Raw genomic sequence first — 24,965 nt, 5'->3', positions numbered from 1 at the left:
GGAAAAGACTGACAATAAGCTGATAAAAATGAATTTAAAAATTATAAATTGTAAAAAGAGCAAGAAAGGCAATAAACAGAGTACTATGATTGATAAAGGCCTAAAAAGGGTAGACAGGAGGGTCACTCTGGGGAAGATGACACTAAAACCAAGACCTTGAACATGAGTAGTGGCTATCTACACTAAATCTCGTGGGACGTTTGGTGCTCCCACAAAGATATTTTGGTCTGCGCCAAGAGGTTCTTGACATTTAGTCCGGTCCACAATGTCCATAAACATATTTGCTTCTCACCAAATTCAAATGGTCCTTGATATTTGCCCCAAATGTCCTCAGTTAAGAAAACGTCCCTGGATTCAAATAGTCCATAATATTTATTTGTACTTTGGGTTTACAGGAATAATAAATTAAAAATACTACCATGTTTTGTTGATCCAATAATTATTTTGTGGCTGTTCTGCCAATAATAACCTTTCTTGCCTTAGTAGCATAGCTAGTAATGGCACATGGAGTTAAGTAGATGGCTCCGAGTTTGAATCTTGCAGAGGATCAGGATTTCTATTAACTCTGAACCAAATATTTCTACGGATGTTTTGAACAGAGTCTGGCTCTTCATGTGAAATAAATAAGAGAAAGCATTGCAAACAAAGAGAACAGCCAGTGCAGTTGCCTTGACTCAGTTAAAAGAGTGTAGCAAAGTGTAACAACTGTGACTATGTAAGAAGTTACAAAGGAGCAAAATGATGCTAAGCTTAGAAGGCCCTGGGAAACGAACTGATTTTCTCACAAGTATAATGAGAAGTCATTGAGGTTTTTTTTGTGGGTGTTTGGCATTACCAGAGTTATGATTTTTAAAGTTCTCTATAACTACTGGGTGGAGAGACTATTTAGGAAGCTATAATTCTAACCAATCAAAATATGATGAGGTCTTAAAGCAAGATATTAACAATGGAGATAGAAAAATCAAATGGAAAACATGGAATTTTTTTTTCCGAAGTGGTTTTAAGGAGTAATGCAGAAGGAAATTAGATTGCTGAAAATAAAGTGAAAGTGTTGCAGAAAAGTTGCAAAAATCAGGCCAGCAAGAAACCAAGCAGCACTTGGAGAGTTGGAGAACTCACGTTTATTATGCCAGCGGTCCCAGAGGAGCTAGCACTCTAAGATCTGGGCGCCGAGAGAGAGTTCAGTTGCAACATTCTTTATATAGAACTTATTTGGCATGGGCTGATTGGTTAATTTGTGCTTAGGTGGTTACCAAGCTTGGGAGTTGCTGTGGGCTGGAGGCAGTTACAGAGTTACAAAGTGCAGGAGTTGCTAGAGGGTACAGGAAGTTACATTTGGTGCTTAGACAGAACAAGCAAAGGGGAAGATGAGTCTTTAGTTAATTTCCAGTACCGCCTATACGGCAAGCATATCTACAGAAGCAAAACAAAGAGCTGATTAGTCTTTTGAGTGAAAATTCCTCTTAAAAAGCAGCATGTACACTCTCAAAGAACTTTTCTGTGTGAATGAAGAGCAAGCAAAGTATTGGATGAGATGAATAGTTGTGGTAGAATTTTGTAAAAAGACACAACAAATAATGTTCTAGACATTCGGGGATGATTTAGTGTAAAAGGGATAGATTGCCAATGTGGTCAGGAAGGAAAGAGAATAGTTAAATTAAAAAGAATAGTTCTTGCATAGTCTAGAAGGGTTGTGGTCTGAACCACAAATGGAGGGATTATTTCTAAGTAAAACCTTGTCTCCAATGTAGCAAAGGTCAAAATGAAGAGAAACAAAACATACAACTGTCTTTTTAGCGTTTTCCAGTCAGAACTTGAGTCCAGGCTCTTTCTAATGAGGTTTTAATCGCCTTTCAAATATCACCTTATTAATTTATTTAATTCTTTATTAGTTTTCTTCAAATATCAGGAATCGAGAAAATCAATACTTGTTCTCCTTTTTCTATGCCATCAGTCAAGTCAATATGTCATTACGATACTCTATTTATCCAATAATAATACCAAGGGTATTATTATTACTCTTACAGGTTCAAAATCTTGATCAAATATTTACAGTGCATAATTTTATTTTCTTATCCCATTTTAGCCTATATCTTTTCATTCATTAAATAACATGATCTCTTTTTAAGTTAAAGAATATAGATGTACTATGTTCTCAAAGGTCTAGTTTATTACAGGAATTAAATGAAAGAAAGCTTTTGTTGTTATTTTTTCTTTTGTTAACTCTCCTACTTTCCATATTTTAATTATGGGAAGGTGAAGATTACTTATAGCTGCAAAGTGGAATTTTAAAATATATTTTCCTGTTTATTATTTTAAGTAGGTAGTCAGGCTCTTTTGAAGTCTTTTCCTCCTAAGCCCTAAAATCTAATTTTCTATGCTCAGTATAAATAACTTTCGTTTTATAAGTTCTTTTATGTTCTCAAAATCGAAATACCTGTACACTGCACAAATTATCCAAAATCAAAACAACAGAGATTGTTGGTCTCCCACTAAAAATTTAGTATTAACAGATGGTTACTAAACTTAGTGAGGATGTAGTAAGATACATCAATGTCAAATCACTATGTTGTCATCTATATTTTAATTAAAGAAAAAAATGAATTTAAAAGAAGTTGCTCAGCTCTCATAATGTGTTCAACAAAGGAATGTACAAAACAAATAACATCCCAGGGCGGCTCAGTAAAAACCTGTTTAATTAACAATATAGAATACTGTAGAAAGTAAAATGGGATGAGCATTTTTTAAGACAGTTACTTAAAATACAGTCAGAAAGCTATTAAAGAAGTGGAGCCTAAGCACACCTTGTACCTCAGTTCTCAGAAGTGTTCTGAAGTCGCTAACCTGCTGCTAAACTGCTCAAGGCTGAGCCATAAATATCCTGGACCAACACATCAACTTTACCTACTCCTTGCAGCTTTGGCCTCCCTCATTTGCATATCAGTTCCTACTAACCTAGCCCACAAGTATTCATTTGCATGGAAGAATTATACTTTGTAGTTTTTGCTTATGTAAATTTTGATTTTCTTTGTTCTCTCTGGACCACAATTTGTTTCTACCTGCATCTGAGTCTCTAGGGTTACAACTCCTTTTGCTCAAATAACTGCTTTTTGTTCTTTATTACAGCCTGAACCTCTTCTTTGGTTAACACAATGTAACTCAAATAGTTTTACATGAATCCCTGCTATAATCTAAATAGAGAAGGATTCCAATTATTTTCCCAATAGACATGCTTCATTGATTCAATGAATTTCTCTGTTTGGAATCTAATCTTCTCCAAAAAGAGTTCAGAAGAAAGATTCAGGGTGATCAATGAATTTAAAGCCAAACAAAATACCCTATTTTCTAGTCCACAGGCTTAAAAAACAAAATCACAAAATAACCAATAAGCAGAAAGAAGAAAATAAAACATTAAAATATATAAAATACAAAATAAATAAATGAAAGAATTACATCACACTAAGTTACTACTATTACAATGGTGTTTATAATTTCAAATTATATATAGTAATATACATATTTATATTTTGTATTGACTTAATATAATTTCAAATCCACTTGTTTATGACTTAAGTGAAGTTGTTTTAATCCACTTGTTTATGAAAAAGACAACAAAACTTTCCGAACTAAAGTTGTTTTGCGATATGTAAGTTACTTCGGCATGTCATTCTCACCTATTGTCTTGATAAGCATCTCGGCAGTCAGTTAGACTATACAGACTGAGAGTTTGTGAGGACTATTTGATAGTTTTGGTTTGGGCCGGTCGACTCTGGTAAACTTTTTATTAATATGTCTTTATTATTTTTACTTACATTTAGGCCTTGGAGCCTTTGGTTCCTTATAGTCACTGTGGTCAGTACCAAGGGATCCTGCCTACTCCATGTCCCAGGTCCAAGGGTTAACTTTCTTTCAGTGCCCACTTAACTCTATTGGTTCAGAGGCACTTTGTGTATCAGCTGAGAGGGAATAGATATGTCTTATGCAAGGTGCTGTTGAGGAGAGGACTACCCAGAAATTGGATTTTGGGCTGGAGAGGCACATTTCTAGCTGTGGCAATGTGATTTTGTTGAGAGATCCTCAAGGATACAGCAGGAGGCTTGGTATGTAGAAGGTCTGTTGTGGCACCTGCTTTGTTCAGTACCGGCCCCAGTTAAACCCATTGATCCAGACTTGGCCCTTGGTCTATTCAGGTAGAAAGAAAAATGTGTCGCCGCCTGATGCTAAAATTGGAAACGTCGCGGAGTATAACGTGGGGCCAGAGGGAGTCTGAAGATGTGAACCTGTCAGCAATTGAAGGGGAAACTACCACTTTACAAGCTTACCAAGTTTCAGAGGGCACATCAGCCATTGGGTAAGGATTGTTTGCCCCATGATTGGTGGCTCTGATAGGCCCTTGAAGTCACTGTGGTTAGACCTGAAACAGAGTCTCTCCTTCATTTATTATTTTTATTTAAGTGTAGGTGGTACCATATAGTGACTCGACATGTGTATGCCTTACAATGTAATCACCCAAATTCAGTAATGAGTCACCACGCAAACTTATCACGATATTATTGTCTATATTCTCCTTCACCAAAGCTCTCCTGAGATGCTTGGGGCATTAGCTCATGCTGATAAAGGGTACTCTCTTATTGGCAGTAGCCAAAAGCCAGGCAACCTGGCAATATCAGACTTATACTTTTGTGTAGCAGCTGGAAATCGGCTCTTCATTGATGGCTATCTCTCCTGAGCGGCTTTTGGTATAAAAAGCTACACTTTATATTAAATTTTGACTTTATCCCTTCATCTTCCCTTGCCTGGAACAGTAGTATGATTAATTTGTCATTGGTTTAGAGTGTTTTTTTTTATTGGCTTACTAAGAGACAGTATTCTATATATTATTGGCTTGTGAAATTAGTATAATTACCACAGCAAATCTGTGCTAAATAAAGACAAAATTAGTTTCTAGAGTATAACTTTTGGTGCTTTCTCAAAACAAAACAATATAATTTTAAGTAACATATTTGTGTGAAATATGATGTATTTGTACATAAAATATATAAATCCATACTGTTGATAGATATGTAAAGTCAAACTTAACACTAGTTAAGAAACATTCTTAAAACTTTTGGTTCAGATATTTTCATGTTACCATATAGTATTCAATTCCTTTGTCCTCAACTCGCTTTGATCTAAACTTAGACAGAATTATTAAATTGTCAATAAAAAGAGGATTAAAGTATTTATGTGTTTTAATATGAATTGCAAAAATACTTTTTGACCTTCAAATGTACTGGTAGGTTGAAATAAATTAAATGGCAAATGTTTAAAACTCACCACGGTCCCTAAAGCATGGATTGTTGTATTTAATGAATTTTAGCCTCATTCCCTAACTTCTTCACTATAGTTTGACCAAAAGAGCCCTGTTTAAATAACTGAAATATTTTCCTGTTCGATTTAAAATTTGTATCTTACATACTCTGAACTTGCTATTTAATACATCCAATGATACCAAGTCACTTTCCAAGTATTTTTTAGTACATTTTCTTTCCTTATCCTTCTTAAGATCACTAGAGACATCCTCAAGGTAATCAGGGCACCAGAAATTATTTAGATAAGAGTAAAAAAGGGAGATAATCTTTCTGCTTTAAATATAGTTTATCTTGACTTCTTTAAAGGCCATAAACAATCTTTTAAAATATTACAAATATTGGCCAATTTTTTATAGCGTGTGTTCATTCTAGGCATTGAATGAGTATATAGATTATATTTAACCCTTTTTCTAATAATGGCTTTATTTAAACTAAGTAGAAGTGAAACTAAATCTTAGACAGTTTTATGCTGTGATTAATCTGTCTACATTATTAACATAATGTGAAGTGAATCCAAATTAAAAGGACAAAATAGTCGATTAAAAATCTTAATTTTGTTATAATTTTCCTTTATAGAGATGGAAGAAACTAAAACCCATTTCATGTATTCTATGGCTTTTGTTTAACATTATGCTTCATAATTTCACTAAATAACCTTTATTCTGAACAATTAAAAATGTTCTTACCTTGCTTTGTTCCATCAGTTTCTTGGCTGCTGTTAATAGGTTTCGGTATCTTTTCATCCACGGCAGTTAGGGAGATGCTTTGTGCCATATTTTCTAAAACTTTTCTTCAAAGTTTTTACTTTAACACAAAAATATGTTTGTACAACTCAGCTCCAAGCGGCAATTATGCTACTTTTGGAAAGTGAAACAAGTTTTAGTGTTTTTCAAAATGAAAGTAATCATGTGATTATGATCTCAGATCATACCACTGTCTTTCTGTGAATGGAAAAAAAAACCAAGACCAGAAAGGAATAAAATTTAGTAAAACAAAATGAAAACCTAAAGAATTAATGGTAAGGAACTCATGTATTCTTATCTCTCAGCAGAGGTTCCTCATTTGGACCACAGAGTAAAAAATATTCAAATAGAATTGTTTCGGTTTTCCCAAGAGTGGTAGATAGCTAGTGTCTTTACAGAACAATAAGAGTTAAAAACTCTTAATTTTAATCAATTAATTTAATTAATTTTAATTAATTAAAAGGGATACTTAATTTTAATCAATTAATTAAATTAATTTTAATTAATTAAAAGGGATACTTTAGGACATTTTGACTTAATTACCATGAGTTAAGAAAGGGCATATTAAAAGTGATAAAAGTGCATGTACAACACACACACAGGAAAAAAAAAAGAGAGAAGAAAAAAATAATTAAAATATACCTAGGATGTTATTATCAACATTCAAGATGATAATTTTTACTAGTATTATCAGTACACAATTTGGTTTTCAAATCTACCGTAACAATAATTTTAAAATTATTTCACATCCCCCATCAATATTATATACATATATTATACATAAAAGGGAAAACAGCTTATGTCCCACATGCTACTTAACACCACATTTGTTTTGACAGGGACACTCTAAGGGGAAAAGAAATGATAACAGAGAGGGAGGTAAAATACAAAAGAATGAAAAGAAAGAAAATATGAAGAGAATAAGAAGTGCAGGATTAAACCCTTCTGAGTGGCTCCAAATATACAGCTCTGGTCACTTCTGTCATTACCAAAAACAAAATTAAGCAAGATAAAACACAGAAGGAAAGGGACAGAAAGAAGACTAAAAATTTTGGGGAAAAACCTGACCATATTCTACCTGTGTCATTGAGGAAATATTTAATTCATGGAATTACTAAGAATGCCTATATAAGAGAATATAGAGATTACACTATCATGGTTGAGTGCAATTTAATTTGTTTCTAAGGGACAATAGTTAAAATATAAAACTTGGCTCAAAATAGAAAACATTTCTATCACCTCAAAATGTTCCTTGATGTACCTTTGCAGTTCCTATTTCTGCTTCTGGACCTAGGCAGCCATTAACCTGTCGTCAATGGAGATGAGTTTTGCTGGTTTTAGAATTTTACATAAATGAAATCACAGAGTATGTACTCTTGTGGGTGTGGTCATTTTGCTCAGTATAATGTTTTTTGAGTGATATCCATATTGACACACAGACCAATAGTCCATTCCTTTGTGTTGCTGAGTAGTATTTCATTGTGTGGCTATATAATAATTTGTATATCCATTACCCCATTGAGTTGTTTTAATTTGGGGCTATAATAAATAAAACCAGCATACATATTTCTGTTAAAGTCTTTCTTTGCACATTTATTTTTTAATGTTTTGAGGAAATATCTAAGAGCAGAATTTTAGGTAATACAGAAAATATATGTTTGTGTTCATTCCTCTTTTTTGGCGATAAAAACACTTAACATGCAATCTGGGAGGTGATGGACATATCTATAACCTTGATTGTGGTGCTGGTATCACAAATGTTCGTATATGTTTAAATTCATCAGATTACACACATTAAATATGTACAGTTTTTAAAATTTAATTTACACTTAAATAAAGCTGTGTTTAAAAAGAAATATATATATTTAATTTTATAAACATATAACATTTTCCAAAGAAGTTGTACCATTTCCACCATTAACATAAAATAGTTCCAGTTGCTCCACATCAACAACAACATTTGATATGGGAAACCTTTGAAATTTTAACTATTCTCATAGGTATATGATAGTATCTAAATGTAGTTTTAATTTGTACATTTCTAATGATGTGCTGAACATTTATTTTCTCATGTGCTTGTGGCAATTAATATATGTATTTTGTGAATTTTATTTAAATAGTTTGCCTATTTTTATAGGATTATTTGTCTCATTAAGATATTCTATGTGTGTATGTACATATATACACATATATGTACATATATATAACAAGTTGTAACATAATGTATAAATAATATGGAAATAATCCCTTCATCAGATATATGTATTATACATACTTTCCACCATTTGTAGAGTATCATTTTATAAAATTTCATAAAAGTATTTCTTTACTGTCTTGTCCAAGTATATGTCACTTCTCATCTCTGCCATGAACTATCCCAGAGGGAACTGGATTATCTTGACATATCTCAGAACATGATATAACTCAGACTCTATTGAACAAAATAGATTCATTATACTGATGACATTATTCTAGTTGTACCTGGTGAAGAATGAGCAGTAAACATCCTATAACTATAGAATGACATATATTTATTTACCAGCAAGAATCTTATCTCATTTGACTAATTTGATCCTAAAATTAAATTGTACGCCAACATTCGATCATAAACTCAAAAAGAACATATTGGAGGTTAGGCCTGAGCAGTTTCAAAAAGGCACAAATAACTGAATGAGCAAATGGCTGAAACTCTCATGGTTCACTTCTGTATTTATTTTCTCTCTTGACCTCAACCATGTATATGGCCTTGGGACAGGAAGAGAAAAGGTGTTGGAAAGGGTTCCATATGTTCATGTAGTGTGTTGATGTAAAAGGAAAAATTTTATCATTGAACATGAAAGTATGCCAACTAGAAACAGATGCCACATTATAGCCCCATTCAGAGGGTGGTCATGAAAGACGGAGATGAAGTTAAATCTTCACATTAAACAGAAATTTAGGTAGGAAAGATGAGCACCCAGAGATATAAATTCACTTATTGTCAAAGATTAATGGGTTAGGCGACTGGTCAAGAGCTCAAAAAGAACAAAATTAGAAAATTAGTGACAAAGGGGTTTGAGGGAGAGGTATAGAAATTATTCAGAATGACACAAATTGTGAAGAAGTTCATCCCAAGGCAAATACCCACACTTGATAGCTACACTTGAGGAAGAGACTTTCAATGTTCAGACAAACAAAATGGTATGTGATGTGGGCATAAAGAAGCCTCTTTCTCCGCATGCTCTGAGGTTTGATCAAAGGACCAATGCAAAGTGGTCGTGTATCTGAAATAGATCCTATGCATGGGATCAATGACATTGTCTTTTACCACCCAAGGACTACCTGGAACTAATAAGTGCTCAATCTACCAAATGCCGTGGCTGAATCTGAGTCCCAGTTCTGGGAGGGACAGCTATTAACCTGGCAGCAGATTAATTACATTGAGACTTTATCATATTGAAGAGGGAAATACTAGGTTTTAATAAGGTAGACTCTTAATCCAATAATGAATTAGACTTCCTGCCCACAGATTTTGTGCAGTACCATCATCCATAGACTCAAGAATTCATAGTTTGCTGTATCCAATTTATCGTTGTCTCTGCACTGATCACTTCTTGAGAGCCACTTCAGGCCATCATAACCTCACCTCTCTCAAGGGTTTTGAACAATTATTGAGGCTGTTATGACAAATGATTTAACATAGGTATGATATTACCTTTCCTTATGCCCTCATTGTATGCTCCTCACTGCTGGCCTGTGACTTACCAATTTTCACTGAAAAGTAAAATTTTTCTCTGTGTGTATGCATGAACAACACCAAAGTGTGGTAAAGATAGTACCTTGTAGAGCAAACTTTTTACTAATGAGAAGGTAGAGCTGTGGTCAGGTTTTTTCCCTTCGGAAAATAATTCGGATTCCACTAATTTGATCTATTATTTTCCAGTTTTGCCTCATCTAAGCATTTTAAAATTAAATTTATTGAAGTAACATTGGTTAATAGAATTGTATGTTTCAAGTGTACAATTCAATAACAGATCATTTGTATACTGCATTATGTGTTCACCACTCAAAATCAAGTTTCCTTTGGCCACCATATATTTGACCCCTTTACCCTTATCTATCTCCTCCCTTTCCCCCTTTCCCTCTGGTAATCACTAAACTGTTTTCTGTGTCTGTGAGTTTTTATTTATTTGTATTGTTTGTTTGTTGTTTTCATTTTGTATCCCACATATGAATAAAATCATATGGTTCTCAACTTCTGTCTGACTTATTTCAATAGCATGATGATCTCAAGATCCATCCATCTTGTCACAAATGGCAATATTTCATCTTTTCTATGACTGCATAATATTCCATTATGTGTGTGTATTATATATATTCTTTATCCAATCGTATATCTAAGGACACTTCAATTGTTTCCATGTCATGGCCATTATGAATAATGCTGCAATGAACATAACAGCGCATATATCTTTATGGGTAAGTGTTTTCAAATTTGGGTGGTAGTTACCCAGGAGAGAAATTTCTGTGTCATATGATAATTTTATTCTTAATTTTTTGAAAAAAAAAAACATTTTTAGTAGACCCTACTAACCCAATATGTCCCCAAATAGCAAAATGATTGTTTACATTTTTTTAATTTAAAATTTTTATTCTGATTTAGACAGACACTGATTTTGTTTCTGTTGTATTTATTTGTTTTATTTCATTTTTTTCTTACTATAATATAAAATAAATGAGGGTAGGAAGAATGTCTTGTTTACTTTTATGTTTCTAATACATTGTACACAAGTGACTGGTACATTGTAAGTGTATAATAAATATTTGTTGAAGAGAATGGAAAAAAATAGCCACCTTTACCTTGTAGCATACAGAATTTTAGCCAGACATTAACATGTCTATCAATTTTCATTTACCAACACATCCTTTGTGGTTTTAGACAGCGATATGTGAGTAAATTTTAGCTATTTTTGGACTTCCTTTTAATATTGGGTACATTGTACTAGCAGAAATATCCAGGGTGAAAGTATTCTCCATTTTCTTTATACTATTTTCTGTGTAATATCACATGAAAACATTTGAAGAGATGGAAGATGAAAATGGCTACATGATGCTGAATTTCAAAAATAATTTCAAATACAGGCAGAAAACTAAAGGTAAGAATATTGTTTCTCCCCACTCAGACTCCAGTTTAAAATGGCATTATTCTCTTAAGAAAGACAATTATATTTGAATATTTTTAAATGTTGAAATTAACTATATTCTGGGATTTTAAAAATGGTTGTAAGTTGTCTAAAATAGTTTATTTAGACTCATGGTCAACAATTTTTTAAAAAGCAGTATTTTTTAAAGTCATGGGACAAGAGAAATGCTAATAGGATGATATATAATCTCCTCGATGTTGTAGCATAAGAATAAAAATGTAACTTTTAAGTAAAAGATCAACGTTTGTATTTTTACAGAAATTATTCCTGCTACAAAACATAAGATTTTCAGAATCAGTTTTTTTGGGTATAATATCTATATCAAGATGCCTATTATTACACTCAGAATATGAAGATCTAGTGCTGATGGTGAGAGTAGCAGTGGTCCTATGGTGTTTTACAGCTTAAAAAGCATTTTTATATATACATATTGCATTTTTAAAAATCTTTTAAAAAGAGCCATAGGATTGTCAGAATTATCTACTGAGAATGAGAGAAGGGCAATATAAAACATTAATCTTTGCTACTTAGGGCTACTGTATCAAGTCTAGGTTGTTCTTTTTGTTTTGTTTTCAGACCTGTTACAGTTTCTATAGACAAATTTAATAAACACAATAATGATGTCTAAATTCAGTTGGTCTAAAATAAATTTTAAAAATAATCCTGTTTCAATAGTAAAGATCTAAGCTGAGGTTACTGGGCCAGAAATTTAGAATTGCTGGTAAAAAAACAAAGCTCTGCCTTACATATTCTTGTTGAACATCTTCATGTAATATCCTGATTTTCATCTAGCAAATTCAAGACTTTTTTTTAAAGACAAGCTACTTTCATTGTCATCTGAAGGCTCAAGGTCTTTTTCAAGGTCTCCATAACAGGAAACAAACTATTTCTTTTTCACTAGCAACTTATTTCAATGTAATAAAAACCGAGACCATTGAAGTTAAATTGACTGAATTAGACTCAACTATTCAGACTAAGTACATGGCCTTGGGCAAAATCTTTTTGTTTTCTTAAATATAAAAACTTTTATTTGTAATAAAGTGAATCTATCTTGTGTTTTTTTTTCCTGTAGATGTTAAACTAAATTATTAACTTTTTTCTTTAATTTATAAACTGATTTGTAACAGACAAGTGAGTAATAATATATAAAATTTGAGCGTAGGTACCTAAAATACAGGATAACATCCATTTAAATTATGGGTAAAAGAAGGATAGGGCTTGGAACATAAATTAGGCCTGTAATTAAGCAACAGTTACATTACTGTAAGCATGTTTTTGTCTGCTATAAATTTGTTTTTAAGCTTCTTTGTAATTGATGAGTAAGGATAAGCCAACTAATTATTTGATTCTTATTATAAGACAGTTACACGTATTGCTTAAGATGAATATAATTAATCTCATTACTAAATCTAGAAAGAAAATTTTAGCTATAAATAATACACTTAGTGTTCTTGCAGTAGTAATAATAACAGGTTTCATAAAGAAATTTCTTGATATTGCCCTACGGATGCCAATGACAACCAGTCAAGCAATTCTGGAATGGGCCAATGCAATGCACTGCAGGTACTTAACTCTCCGGTCACTTGGCTTGACATAGTATTATTGTGGCTGAGATAAAAGAATATTACTTTTTAATATATAGCTATAACATTATTTGACAATGAGTCTAAAATTTCCCTTCCTAGCAAGAATGGAACTAGCTAACTGCAGATCCATATACCTAGAGTTAGCATTCCCTCGTAACTTGCAGAAATGTATTTTGAGGACTTTTAGCTAAGTGGAAGTCTTTCTACCTTTGCTTGAGTGAAGAAATATCCAAAGGCAAGAAAAAATTAGAAACTAAGTTCTAATTTTTTTTGTAATACAGACAATTGGGTAGTAAATTTCAAGTTTCTCTACATACAGCACATTCTATAACTTTGTACTACAGACATAAAGAGATGCACTAAGTCCATAAAAATCAATTGAAATAAAACATTCACGTGTTACCCAGATTTGAGAATTAGCACTCTTTTATTATGACAGAATAAAATTTATTTGTAAAATGGACAATCACAGCTGAGGAATTAAGTGCTTGTTTACTCATAAGCTAATAGAAACTGGGAAATAATTATCTGAGTATCAAAATACTTGACTTTGGTCACTAGCAAGACAAATTGGCTACCATGCTTCTAGACTAAGAAAATATTCCTATGATTTCTACATCTAAAAAGATACCTGTCTTCTTCTTCTTCTTCTTCTTCTTCTTCTTCTTCTTCTTCTTTTTTTTTATGGAAAGAGAGTGTATATCTAACTTATTCAAAAGGGTTAATATGTGGGTGAAAATAGATGAAATTAAAAGAGAATAACAACATATATATCCCTGTGTAATGTCTCTGAAGTTTCCTCATTTATTCCTCTTTAAAGACACTATTCCTGTCAACTCTGATCCAAAGGAGTACTATGGCAAAAATTCTAAGTGAACAGTATTAACCAGAGATCTATGCTACTTAGGCTGACACTGATTCCTGTACAAAAAGTCAAAGCCAGGGAAATACAATATATTATGTAAAGGTGAGATAGCATGTCTTAGTACAGTGACTGGTACGTAACAGAGCTTCAATAAATATTCCTTTCCTTATTTTATTTCTATAAGTGAATCATTAAAATAAATAACACATGATATATATATATATGTGTGTGTGTGTGTATATATATGTATATATACATACTTGGCATTGAACAATCCAAAAATAAAATTAAGAAAAACAATTCTATTTACAATAACATTATATATGTAATTTTTACTATATGTGATATATATGGGATATATAGATATATATTATACACTAATTTATAATATATATTATTTTATATACTATATGTACAATATAAAATATAGTAGGTATTTATGTCATGTATGTTATATAAAGAATATAAATTATATTCTATATATAAATTATATATTTACATTATATTTTAAATATTAATAAATACACATAGCACTATATATTATAATTTATATATATATGAAAGAATTTACTAAAATTAAATCATTTTTACTTTTCAAAAACATCACTAAATAATTCACAAAGCAAGACAGGAAAATGTTTATGAAGTGAATAATCACAAGAGTTCTAAAATTCATGAAAAATCATCTCGACATTTCAGATTTTTCCTCATATCCATATGATTATTGTATTATGCTAGTATTTGGATGCATTGGAATCCTTATTTTCATTATGACAGTGATTGGCCAGAACTTTTGGGGTAAGTATGGAGTTTTTATTTATCTTTGTACTTTTAATTCTTAATATCAAGATCAGCTTCACATTGTAGTCCACAACTGGTAAATTAAACTTTCCAGCCATATCCATTATACTGCAAAATTATTTTAAATTTAAGAAAAGTTAAGAAACATTCAAATATAAAATAAGTATTTATTCTGCATCTTTTCTTTTGAAGAACCTCCAGTACAAGGTTCATTTGTTATTTTATAATAAATTTAGTAATGTGTTTTTACAGAGTATGTGCTCATTGGTACCACTTTGAGAGATAATTTAAATGTATGAATGTGCTAGCTGAAAATAAAGGACCGATTTGAAAACCATTTTAGGTGGACTTCAACTATTTTTTTTCCGAGTGGTATTTAATGTGTGTATCATGTACTTATTATTTTTGAAATAACCAGACCCATTCATGGTTCCTATAATTTGCTGTATTTCTCATGAAATCATGATTCTTGAAAATGCAGGGCTAAAATGGGCACTGTCATATATAACATTGACATAGAAACAGAAACTCTGAGGGCCTTTGAAATATCTAAATATAAATGAGCCCTAAAGCAACTTTTCTAAGGGAGACAAAAAGTAAAGGGTCTATTTTTTATTGGGTAATTATATTTGCTTTTGAGTTTTTCCTAATATAACAATAGAAAATGTCAGACTTTTCTAAGACCAAATAAGCATTCTGCTTAAGGTAATTCTTCTGTATTTCACACAGCATTTTGGTTGGGAAGCCATCAACCAATCATACCCCTCAGATGTGTTCAATCCTTATATTGAAAACAGTTTTTGATAATACAAAATTCTCCTTCTCTTTAACATTTAATATTAGATGACTAATATTAGTTTTCATGAATCGATCTAAGTAGGGATAATTTAACATTAATTCTAGAAAAGTTGACTATGCCATAATCATTATTATAGCTTTTTTCAAAGTCCTTAAAATTCAGGAGCAAATGGTTTCTTGTTAGATACTAAGTACAATATTTACAAACCACCACTACTCACTTGTGATTCGGTTTTCTCTTCTGTAAAATATAAATGGTAAAAAAGACATAACTGGTGCAATAGAGATTCTTTTAGAGAAAGATGCTATTGAGAAAAGTCAATAAAATTTGACATATTGATGAAATATAAGTAGGGGTAAAATTTTTTCTTAGTGATATTTTTAATTCTAATAAATTAATGACAATTTCAATATTTTTGTTTCTATTAAATTTGTGTTTGTAGTTTGACCAGTTTTAAAATATTTTCCCTGGCATTCAGTTCCAAACAAATTATTGATCATAAATTTTACATCTGCTTTCTCAAGATTCTATATTTGAATAATAAACAATAACAAAATAAAATGAATTAATAAAAGCACAGAGAATGGAAAGGAAAGAAAAATGTAAAAAAAAATGTAAAGCAGATGGAATAATGCTATTGGATTAATCAATGAGACAACTACAGTTCAAAGAAAGAACAGAGGACTTCCATGTGGATGGAAGCTATTCCTCATGGCAAAACCTAGGCAGGACTCCATTTTCACAGATGAGTACAGAGTGTCGAGAAAGGTCCAAAGCAAAGTAATTAACTGAAAAACTTACTAAAGAATGCTTTTTTAGGTTACTGTTTTGACAACCTCTTACTACACTCACACAGTGGTATTTGCTACCATGTCAAACCAAACAAATAAACAACAACAACAAAAGCCCCCAAACCAACAAAGTCTTTTTAAAATAATGAACTATGTAACTGGAGCAAGCTAGAGCTCCTATTTTATTGAGTGGTGATTGGTGCAATAGGGTATCTGTTTCCTTGTTTTGGTTCTGGAGTGGGAGAGAGGAATGATGTATTGGTTTACTACATAGCTTAGCTATTTTCTGTGCTCTTGCTATCTGAAAACTTATGGTAGCTAACCAAATATCCCAGAGCAGAAAGTGTCAGAAAAAAATTAATAAATATAAATAAATTAAGAATATCTGAGACAACATCTAACATACTGCCATTACAGAAAGGGCAATATCCCTTTAACAAATGTTCAGAAAAAAAGAATAGGAGGAAAAAGTACATGTGAAATAATAAAAGAATATATACAAAATTTTTTCAGGAGAAAAAAACAAAACCATAAAACGAGAATATTCAGTTTATAACAGCCCACCAAATTGAAAATACAATACAAAAATAAAGATAAATAGATGATAAATGGATGGATAGATAGATGATAAATGAATAGATGGTTGATAGATAGATGATAGATAGATGAGAGAGAGAGGGAGACAGAGGAGGAGAGAGAGAGATGATGATGATGGTGATAGATAAATAGATCCTCATCACATTTGAGGACACGATTGGTGAACACATGTTTCTAAAAGTTTACATAAAGAATTTGTTTTCTCCCAAAGCAAAGAGAAACAAATTCATGTCAGATTTTTAAATGTATATAAAAAGTCACTTTAGTAATACCTTCGAAGTTCTGAACTTGATTTTAACTTAAGTTTAGAACAAGAGAAATGAAGCAATATAATTCTTCCATCCACTCTTTTGGGACAAATAAAGTGGGGGGGGGGGCACTGATATTAGAGTGAAGCTAGTCAAAGAATGTAATGAGAAGTCAGTACAGGGTATCAGCTATTTTGTTCCTGGAAAGCAGTTCTTCACTCTATATGAAAACAATCTATAAATAATACAAGTAAGAAACTGAAGAAACTTGAAATGGTAAAAGGAGTTTTATTTTTCTTTTTAAAGGTGGGTCTAGAATATGAAAAAAATAACATCAATTAAGAAGTTTAGTAGAAAAAAAGAAAATAATATACAAAAAGTAATAGATGAGGTCTAAGAATGTATGCAATATAAGATATAATTAGCACTTAAAGGAATAAAAATAGATATAAAAATGGCTACTATTGGGAAAGGAGAGGAACAGAAACCTAGTAAAAGAGAGGTAATTGAATTTTTGTCTTTATTTTATGCTAGTATTTTTATTCTTGTATACCTAGATGGCTATTCATTTTTTAATATTATTCACATTTTTTTTCTTTGTATTGAGTACAGGTAAAAAAATGGATTCCTCACAGAACATAAATATCAGCACTCTAGCAGGTAATGTTCTTTTTTGTTTGTAATGTGCTGCTCTATGTTTGAATCAAGAGATTTCAACGAACTGGTCACCTGAATTTAGACAAATTAAGTATCAGTTTTTTAAACTTTCAAATGGAGATATAATAACTACATTATAGAATATTTAGTGTATATTAAATCAGCCATGATGGTTAATTTTACGTCAACTTGGCTAGGCCATGCATGGTACCCAGATATTTTGTCAAGTAGTCTAGATGTTGCTGTGAAAGTACTTTTTAGATGAGATTAGCATTGAAGTCAGTAGATTCAAGTAAAGCAGATTATCTTCCACAATGTGGCTGGGCCTCATCCAATCAGTTGAAGGCCTTAAGAGAAAAAAAATACTAAGGTTCCTCAAAAAAAAAAAAAAAGGAATTCATTCTTTAGACTGCAGATTTGAGCTGCACTATCAACTCTTCCCTGGGTCTCTAGCCTCACAACCTGCTCTGCACGTTTTGGACTTGACAACACCAATAATACATGAGCCGATTCCTTGAAATCTCTCCTCTCTCCTCCTCCTCTCTTTCTTTCTCCCTATTCCTTCCTCTTCTCCTTTCCTCCTCCTCCTCCCCTCCTATCTCCTCTCCTCTCCTTCACCTCCCTCCTCCTTTGTACCTGTTAGGTCCAGGAGGGTCTTATCCCTAACCCCCCCACTCCGCAGTGTGGGAACCCTTTGTGTAGGAACCAGACCTTGCATCCAGATTGCCAATGCTACATGCTCACCTCCCGTTTCACTGGTCTCTCCTCCCTTCTTTGCCAATTTACTTGCCCAAAATATGCTCGGCAAAAGGCCTGCCTGAAGCCCCATCTAAGTTTTAGTTCCCCTCACAGGGCTGACGCCATCTTCAGTTCTACCTGGAATAATTGCTCTTTTCATTAACTCAAAATCAACTGACTTGGGACTCTTCTTTTATCTAAAATTCCTTCATCCTGCTATGTAATATAACTTAAGCATGGAAGTGGTATCTCATCATATTCACAGATCTGACTCACACTCATGGAGAGGGAATTACATAAGCCGTGTACACCAGGGGCCAGGAATCTTGGGGGCCATTTTAAAACCGTGTCTACCAAAATTCCTAATAAAATTAGCAAGACTTCTTAATATTATCTATTATCTAGTCAGCATTAAAATGTCTTGTGTTTTTTTTTTTTGCATTGTTAGAATGAGAATCAGAAAACCACAATTGCATTTAGTAAAAATATCTCAGACCAATGGTTTTGCAAAATTTCTCATACTCTAGATTTTTCTGTTTATATTTTCATCATGTCATTTAACACGTTTCATTATTTTGTAAAGTTATTTTAAAAACTAAATATGTGTTAGGTGCTTAACAACCTGCCTGGCCCGCAATAATGGTAATATGTGCTTGTTGTTATTGTTATGTAAAGTATCTGAGACGGGAACTGACACAAAATATCGCTAAATAAATGTTTTTCTCTATCCTCATCCCCATAATATTTCATATTATAGAAAATAACACTTGAAGCTGAGTTAACTATAATAACTCTCTGCACAACGGCTGTCTACATTTTGCATCATGCTTTCGTGGTTTAACATACTATGCTGACCATTTGGACTATTTTTTAATGTGTTTTGTAGCTCTAAACTGTATTTTACTGACCAGTCTATCAATATCTACCTAATGTTATCACTTGGTTCAAAAGACTCATTTTTACTATACTGGATAAATAGCTCCTCTGAAGTTGTAAATTGGGGAGTATATTTTAAATCATTTTATGCCTTTTAGCACACAACTATGTACTTGTATCACTGAGATTAGAATCCAATTATCCTGAGTCTGAATTTTTTTTTTTTTTTCAAAATTATAACTATTCACGGTTGACAACTCTGCCTGGTACAAAGTATGTTAATGAGGTAAAAATATATATGAAGTTTTATATATTGAAAATTAGCCCATGATAGTCTTCTTTAAATCATATCTGCTGATGTTACTTTTTCCCCTGTATCTTAGCTAGACATATTAATTCAATTTCTTAAAATACATTTTTATAAAACTATAGGCTCATAGATGACAAAAAATATTAACAATGAAAAATATGACATGCTCTAGCTTATGGATATTTAATTTATTCATTCTACAATCAACAATTAGACACTATAATAAAAGTGTTACATGATAGGAGCGTTAAAGATGAATATGACAGTCACCTCAAGAACCTTCCAGTCAGGTAAAAGATGTGGGGATGTTCACAAATGAGCAGGACACAGACAACTCATCCTTTGTTAAATGATACTTAAGTGCTATGAGTCTTAGATGCAGCAAATATTATGACCAGTTAAAGGCTTTAAGAAGTAAAAATACAATCGAAAGTTCTCTGTAATTTAGAGGATAATAAAAGAAGAGAAGGCTATTCAAGGCTAGGGACCAGTGTGAATGGAAAGCATAGGAGGGTGAACATATCAAATGCAACGAGGTAAGCAGCAGTAGCGGTAAGTAATCTCACAGAAATGAAGTATCCGTTATAGACTGTCTCGAGAAAAGGGAATTAGAACCCGGTAGTGCAGGGACTTAAACAACAGACTTATACTTTTTTGGTTAGTAATAAACAATAGAAAAAAAAAATTTTTTTTTCTTCTAATTATGGGGGTCAGAATTCACAAGCTTTGTTCACTCCAACTTGGCACCGAAAACCCTGCCCTCATTCCAGGAAATGCACAGATTAATTAATTAATCTCATTCTTGTTCTGCTTAATAGAGCTGCCTTTTAATTATGAAAATTGAGTTGGCAAAAATCTATTTTCCAATTAATCACACTTGATACTATTCAGACTTTCTCAATTAACTATATAGATTTTAATTAATTTTTCTTATCCCCCCCCTTTTTTTTTTAATTTAGGAAATAATTATATGTGCCCAAATGACTGGCTATTGAACCAAGGGAAGTGTTACAAGTTTTTAACTTCTTCTAAAACTTGGAATGAGAGTCAACATGACTGTATAAATCTCCAGGCACATTTGCCGATGATTCACAATTCTGAAGAACTGGTGAGTAATCAAAACCAGGAGCTAAGTGCCCAAGGGAAAATTGTAGGTGCAGTTGTAGCAAGTGTAGGTGGTTTATAGTCTTTGCCTTTAACGTTCATTAATATATTGTTTATAATTAAAAACCTATTATTTATGAAAGAAATAATGATTTGCTATTTCATTAATGCCTGGCATAGTGCCTTACTCTATAGAAGGCATTGACCTTTTTTTTTTTTTTTTAAGTGAATGAATGAATACAGTATTTCCTCTGTAGGAATTTATACAGAAGAATTTAAAACCTGGACATCTTGCTTGGATTGGACTATATATGATATCCCCAAGAAAACAATGGAGGTGGATAAATGAACACCTTTTTGTAGAACCAAAAATGTAAGTTGTTACTTGAGGGACAGGATGGTGTAAAGATGTTGTTTTATTTATAGAAAAGTATTTTTACGTTTCCTTGATTTCCAAGTCTTTTTATCTTTCTTCCTTCTTTCCTCTCTTCTTCAATAATTTTTTTCTATCCATTTTTCTTCCTACCTCTTTTTTTTTGTTTTCTCCCTTCTTTGCTTTCTTCCTCCTCCTCCTCCTCCTCCTCCTCCTCCTCCTCCTCCTCCTCCTCCTCCTCCTCCTCCTCCTCCTCCTCCTCCTCTTCCTCCTCCAACATTCAGTAATGTTGAGAAGTATGGTTAGTATTCATTATGGCACCTGGAAATTATTAATTGTCAAAAGACAAAAAAGTTTTTTAAAAATTTAAACTGACTTGAATATCATTTAAAATAATTTTAGACAAATACTTTCTTTATAGCAGATGCAAAGATAAAATTAACTTATATAAAAAAGCACCTAGAAAATAAAAACATCTCTTGAGCTGAAATCAAAAAGTGTAAATTTAAAATTTTGCTCTTAGAAAATTCCCCCAAACTTGTTATCAACTTTTTCACCTGTATAAACAGCAAAGCTTTCCTCACAATGTTCTTGTGTGAACAACATAAGGTTAATGCACTTAAAATTCTTAAGTGTAGTATACATTTACATGTTCTCTTAGGTGCTCTTGTTTTCTTTACACGTTATTTACTCTACAGAGCACCTGAGCTGTGGCAAGCTTGGAGCAAAGGGCATGGAGTAATAGTTCATGTCAATTTGGATATTTATCTACTCCTAGATATTTCTATTTTCCATTTATCATCATCTTTCATGAATATAAAACTAAAGTATAAAGTAGTAGTCATTTTTAAATCTGTTTTGATTGGAACCTTTGATAAAAATTAGTAAAAAAATGTGTAGGTTTCTTTTCTTTATTTGGAAACTGACGTATTGTTAGAGAAAAACATCTTTTAAAAAGCTTTCATTTAATTATTTAAGGAGAATGTCATGCTGATGGTTATAATAATAAAAATAAGTGTTTTTTATATTTTAAACAATAATCAGCAACTAGAAAGAATAGTTAAGAAAGTAGCTGTCTCCAAAAATATTTTACAACACATTTTCCTACCCTATCATACCATTGAAGTTAAATGAGGAATTTAACAGTCACCTAAACAGTTTTTACCCTAAGTTAAAAAAAATTCTTTTTTCCTACGTTACTGCTTTGTAACTCCAATGAGTATAAGATATCTATCGCCATGTAGTCTTTACCAAAACTTTCACTTTAACATCTAATTACTTTTTAAAGAAAATTATTTATGCTGCTATGCGAAAAATGAATACTTGAAGTTCAGTTGAAAACTGAAGTTCAGTTAGAAGACAATGACCAAAATAAGGGAGAGGTACCAGTAGTCTGGCCTGGAAGTGAATGAATATGAGGACTAATCTGGAGATAGAATACCAAGGACTTGCTGGTATATGTAAGGTAAGGATTGAGAGGGAAGGAAGAGACAGGGATGTCCTAGTCTTCAAGCTTGAGCCTCCTTGGTGATATTACTCAAATAAGAGAGACATCCAAAGTGGGAGGGCTTGGAGGGCAAGCAAATCAAGAGTGCCCAAATACAACAATCAGCAACAATAGAAAGGTCCATTTGAAAACTCTTGCAACATTTTGACTGCTAAAAAGACTATACAAGTTTGGCTAGAAAAACTTTAATAAGTACAATTATTTTAAGATACATTTGCTAAAGTCTGCCCTTTATCTCTTAGTTTTTCAATAATTGGACCAACTGATAGTGTGAGCTGTGCTGTCACAACAGGAAATCAAGTGTATTCTGAAGACTGTAACTCCAAATTTAAAGGCATTTGTCAGAGAGATGTCTGAACAACGTAAGCAAATCTGTGCATTTAAACAAAGAAGTGGAAGAAATGTGCGTGGATGTTAACAGTGCATATCTATTTTTTTAAAGGGATACAAATTTATTTGTTTTTTCTTCAAATATAAAATTTTCAAATATTCATACGGAAATAAGGCTTCAAAATGAGAAAACATCATAATTTATTTTTAAAGAAGAAAATGTAATTCTATATTGTTTTAATGTCTAAAAAACAATTAAATTTTATCTTCTAATCCTGCTTATTCTCCATGTGTGTCCTATTGTTTGGGTTCTAACTCCTTCCGAGTGTTTGGTGAAGTAATAGATCTGGCACATACATATAGATATGTTCTCAAAGAACCAGTTCTTTGTTGCATTTATTATTTCTATTGTTTTGTTGTTGTTGTTTGTCTTTAATTTAATTAATTTCTGCTCTAATTTTGATTATTTCTTTCCTTCTGTTGACTTTATTTTTCATTTGTTCTTCCTTCTCAAGTTTTTTAAGATGAATTGTTAGGTTGTTTGGGTTCATTCTTGTTTTTGGAGATAGATCTGTAATGATATGAACTTTCATCTTATGACCGCTTTGTGTGTCCCTTAAGTTTTAATATGTTGTGTTATCATTATCATTTGTTTCTATGTATTTCTTGATCTCTCTTTTTATTTCTTCTCTTACCCGGTTATTCTTCAGCAGTATGTTGTTTAATCTCCATGTATTTTTGGTCCTTTCTTTTTTCTTTTTACAGTTGATCTCTAGTTTCAAAGCATTACGATCAGAGGATATGGTTGGTATGATTTCAATTCTCTTATTTTTGTTGAGGCTATCTCTGTGTCCTAGTATATGATCAGTCCTTGAGAATGTTCCATGTGACCTAGAGAAGAATGTATAAGCTACTGTTTTGAGGTGAAAGGCTCTATAAATGTCTACTATGTCCCGTTGGTCTAATATATCATTTAAGGATAATATTTCTTTGTTAATTTTCTGTTTGGATAATCTGTCCATATCTGATAGTGGGGTATTTAAGTTCTATACTATGATAGTATTTTGGTCTGTTCCATTAGTTCTGTTAGCAATTGCTTTATATATTTTGGGCCTCCCTGATTGAGGGCATGGATATTAATGTGTTATGTCTTCTTGATGCATGATTTCTTTCATCATTATGAAATATCCCTCAGTATCTTTCTTTACCTTTTTTTATATTAAAGTCTATTTCATCTGATGTTAGTACCACTACTCCTGCTTTCCTCTGATTGTCATTTGCTTGAAATATCCTCTTCCACCCTTTCACTTTGAGTCTGTATTTGTCTTTGGAGCTGAGATGTGTCTTCTGTAGGCAGCATATGGTTGAGTTTTGTATTTTGATCCATTCTGAAACTCTGTGCCTTTTTATTGGTGAGTTCAGTCCATTTACATTTAGGGTGATTATTGAAATACGAGGTCTTCTTATAGCGATTTTATCTTTTGCTTTCTGGTAGCTCGGTATTTCCATTGCTTCCTTGTCCTTGTGTTTTTGTGTCCTTTATTTTGTTTGACTTTTGTGGTTTTTCCCTCTGGTCCTTCTTGTTTTTGTTATATACTTCAGTTCTGAATCTTTGGCATGTGGTTACCATTATGAATATTTAAAAGATAGATATATATATATATAGTTGTCTCTTTTCTTCTGCGTGTACCTTATCTCCATTCTCTTTTGCGAATTTGGATCTTTGACTCTTCCCTATTTCAGCCGTTGTTGTGTCAATTTGTTTCTAGGTATGCTGAATGTTCATTACTATCTTGTTATAGCAAATCTCTTCTTATTTTTAAGTTTATAATACCCTGTTCCTAGTAAGGGTTACACTCCTCTGCTTCTATCTAGTCATCTTACTGGTAATTATGTTTTGTTTTGTTTTCTTTTCTTTTTCTTTTTTGTCATTTTGGTTTAGGCGAGCTGACCCCTTTCAGTATTTTCTGTAGTGCAGGCCCCGTAGTGAATTCCCTCGATTTTTGAATGTCTGGAAAGTTCTTAATTTCTCCTTCATATCTAAAGGAGAGTTTAGCAAGATACATTATTCTTGGCTGGTAGTTCCTTTCATTTAACATTTTGAAT

General features: G+C 32.2%; 2 protein-coding genes across 10 annotated transcripts in view; one reads left to right on the top strand and one right to left on the bottom strand.

Annotated features, from left to right (window-relative positions):
- LOC107502067 (C-type lectin domain family 2 member B) overlaps nucleotides 1-6,220 on the bottom strand; it is a 50,071-nt gene extending 43,851 nt beyond the window's left edge. For all 9 annotated transcript variants that reach the window (XR_004955747.1, XR_004955748.1, XM_036237075.1 and 6 more), the window contains exon 1: nucleotides 6,038-6,220. Coding sequence is in view for 7 of the 9 variants with exons in the window: in XM_036237075.1 (XP_036092968.1) it covers nucleotides 6,038-6,125 (88 nt within the window). In the remaining 2 variants the exon portion in view is untranslated. The remainder of the gene's footprint in view (nucleotides 1-6,037) is intronic.
- A 4,865-nt stretch (nucleotides 6,221-11,085) lies between these two features.
- Nucleotides 11,086-23,037, top strand: KLRF2 (killer cell lectin like receptor F2). The gene is made up of 6 exons (XM_016128859.2): nucleotides 11,086-11,229; nucleotides 14,428-14,526; nucleotides 17,577-17,624; nucleotides 20,505-20,653; nucleotides 20,907-21,022; nucleotides 22,772-23,037. The coding sequence occupies exons 1-6, from the start codon at nucleotides 11,142-11,144 to the stop codon at nucleotides 22,884-22,886; spliced, it is 615 nt and encodes a 204-aa protein (XP_015984345.2). The 5' UTR covers nucleotides 11,086-11,141; the 3' UTR covers nucleotides 22,887-23,037.
- Nucleotides 23,038-24,965: the final 1,928 nt, after the last annotated feature.

This window comes from Rousettus aegyptiacus, unplaced genomic scaffold (genome assembly GCF_014176215.1).
Source record: "Rousettus aegyptiacus isolate mRouAeg1 unplaced genomic scaffold, mRouAeg1.p scaffold_m13_p_2, whole genome shotgun sequence".
In the NCBI taxonomy this organism is placed as follows: domain Eukaryota; kingdom Metazoa; phylum Chordata; class Mammalia; order Chiroptera; family Pteropodidae; genus Rousettus; species Rousettus aegyptiacus.
Note: the sequence above shows the minus strand (reverse complement) of the source record. Positions and strands in the feature narration are given on the sequence as shown.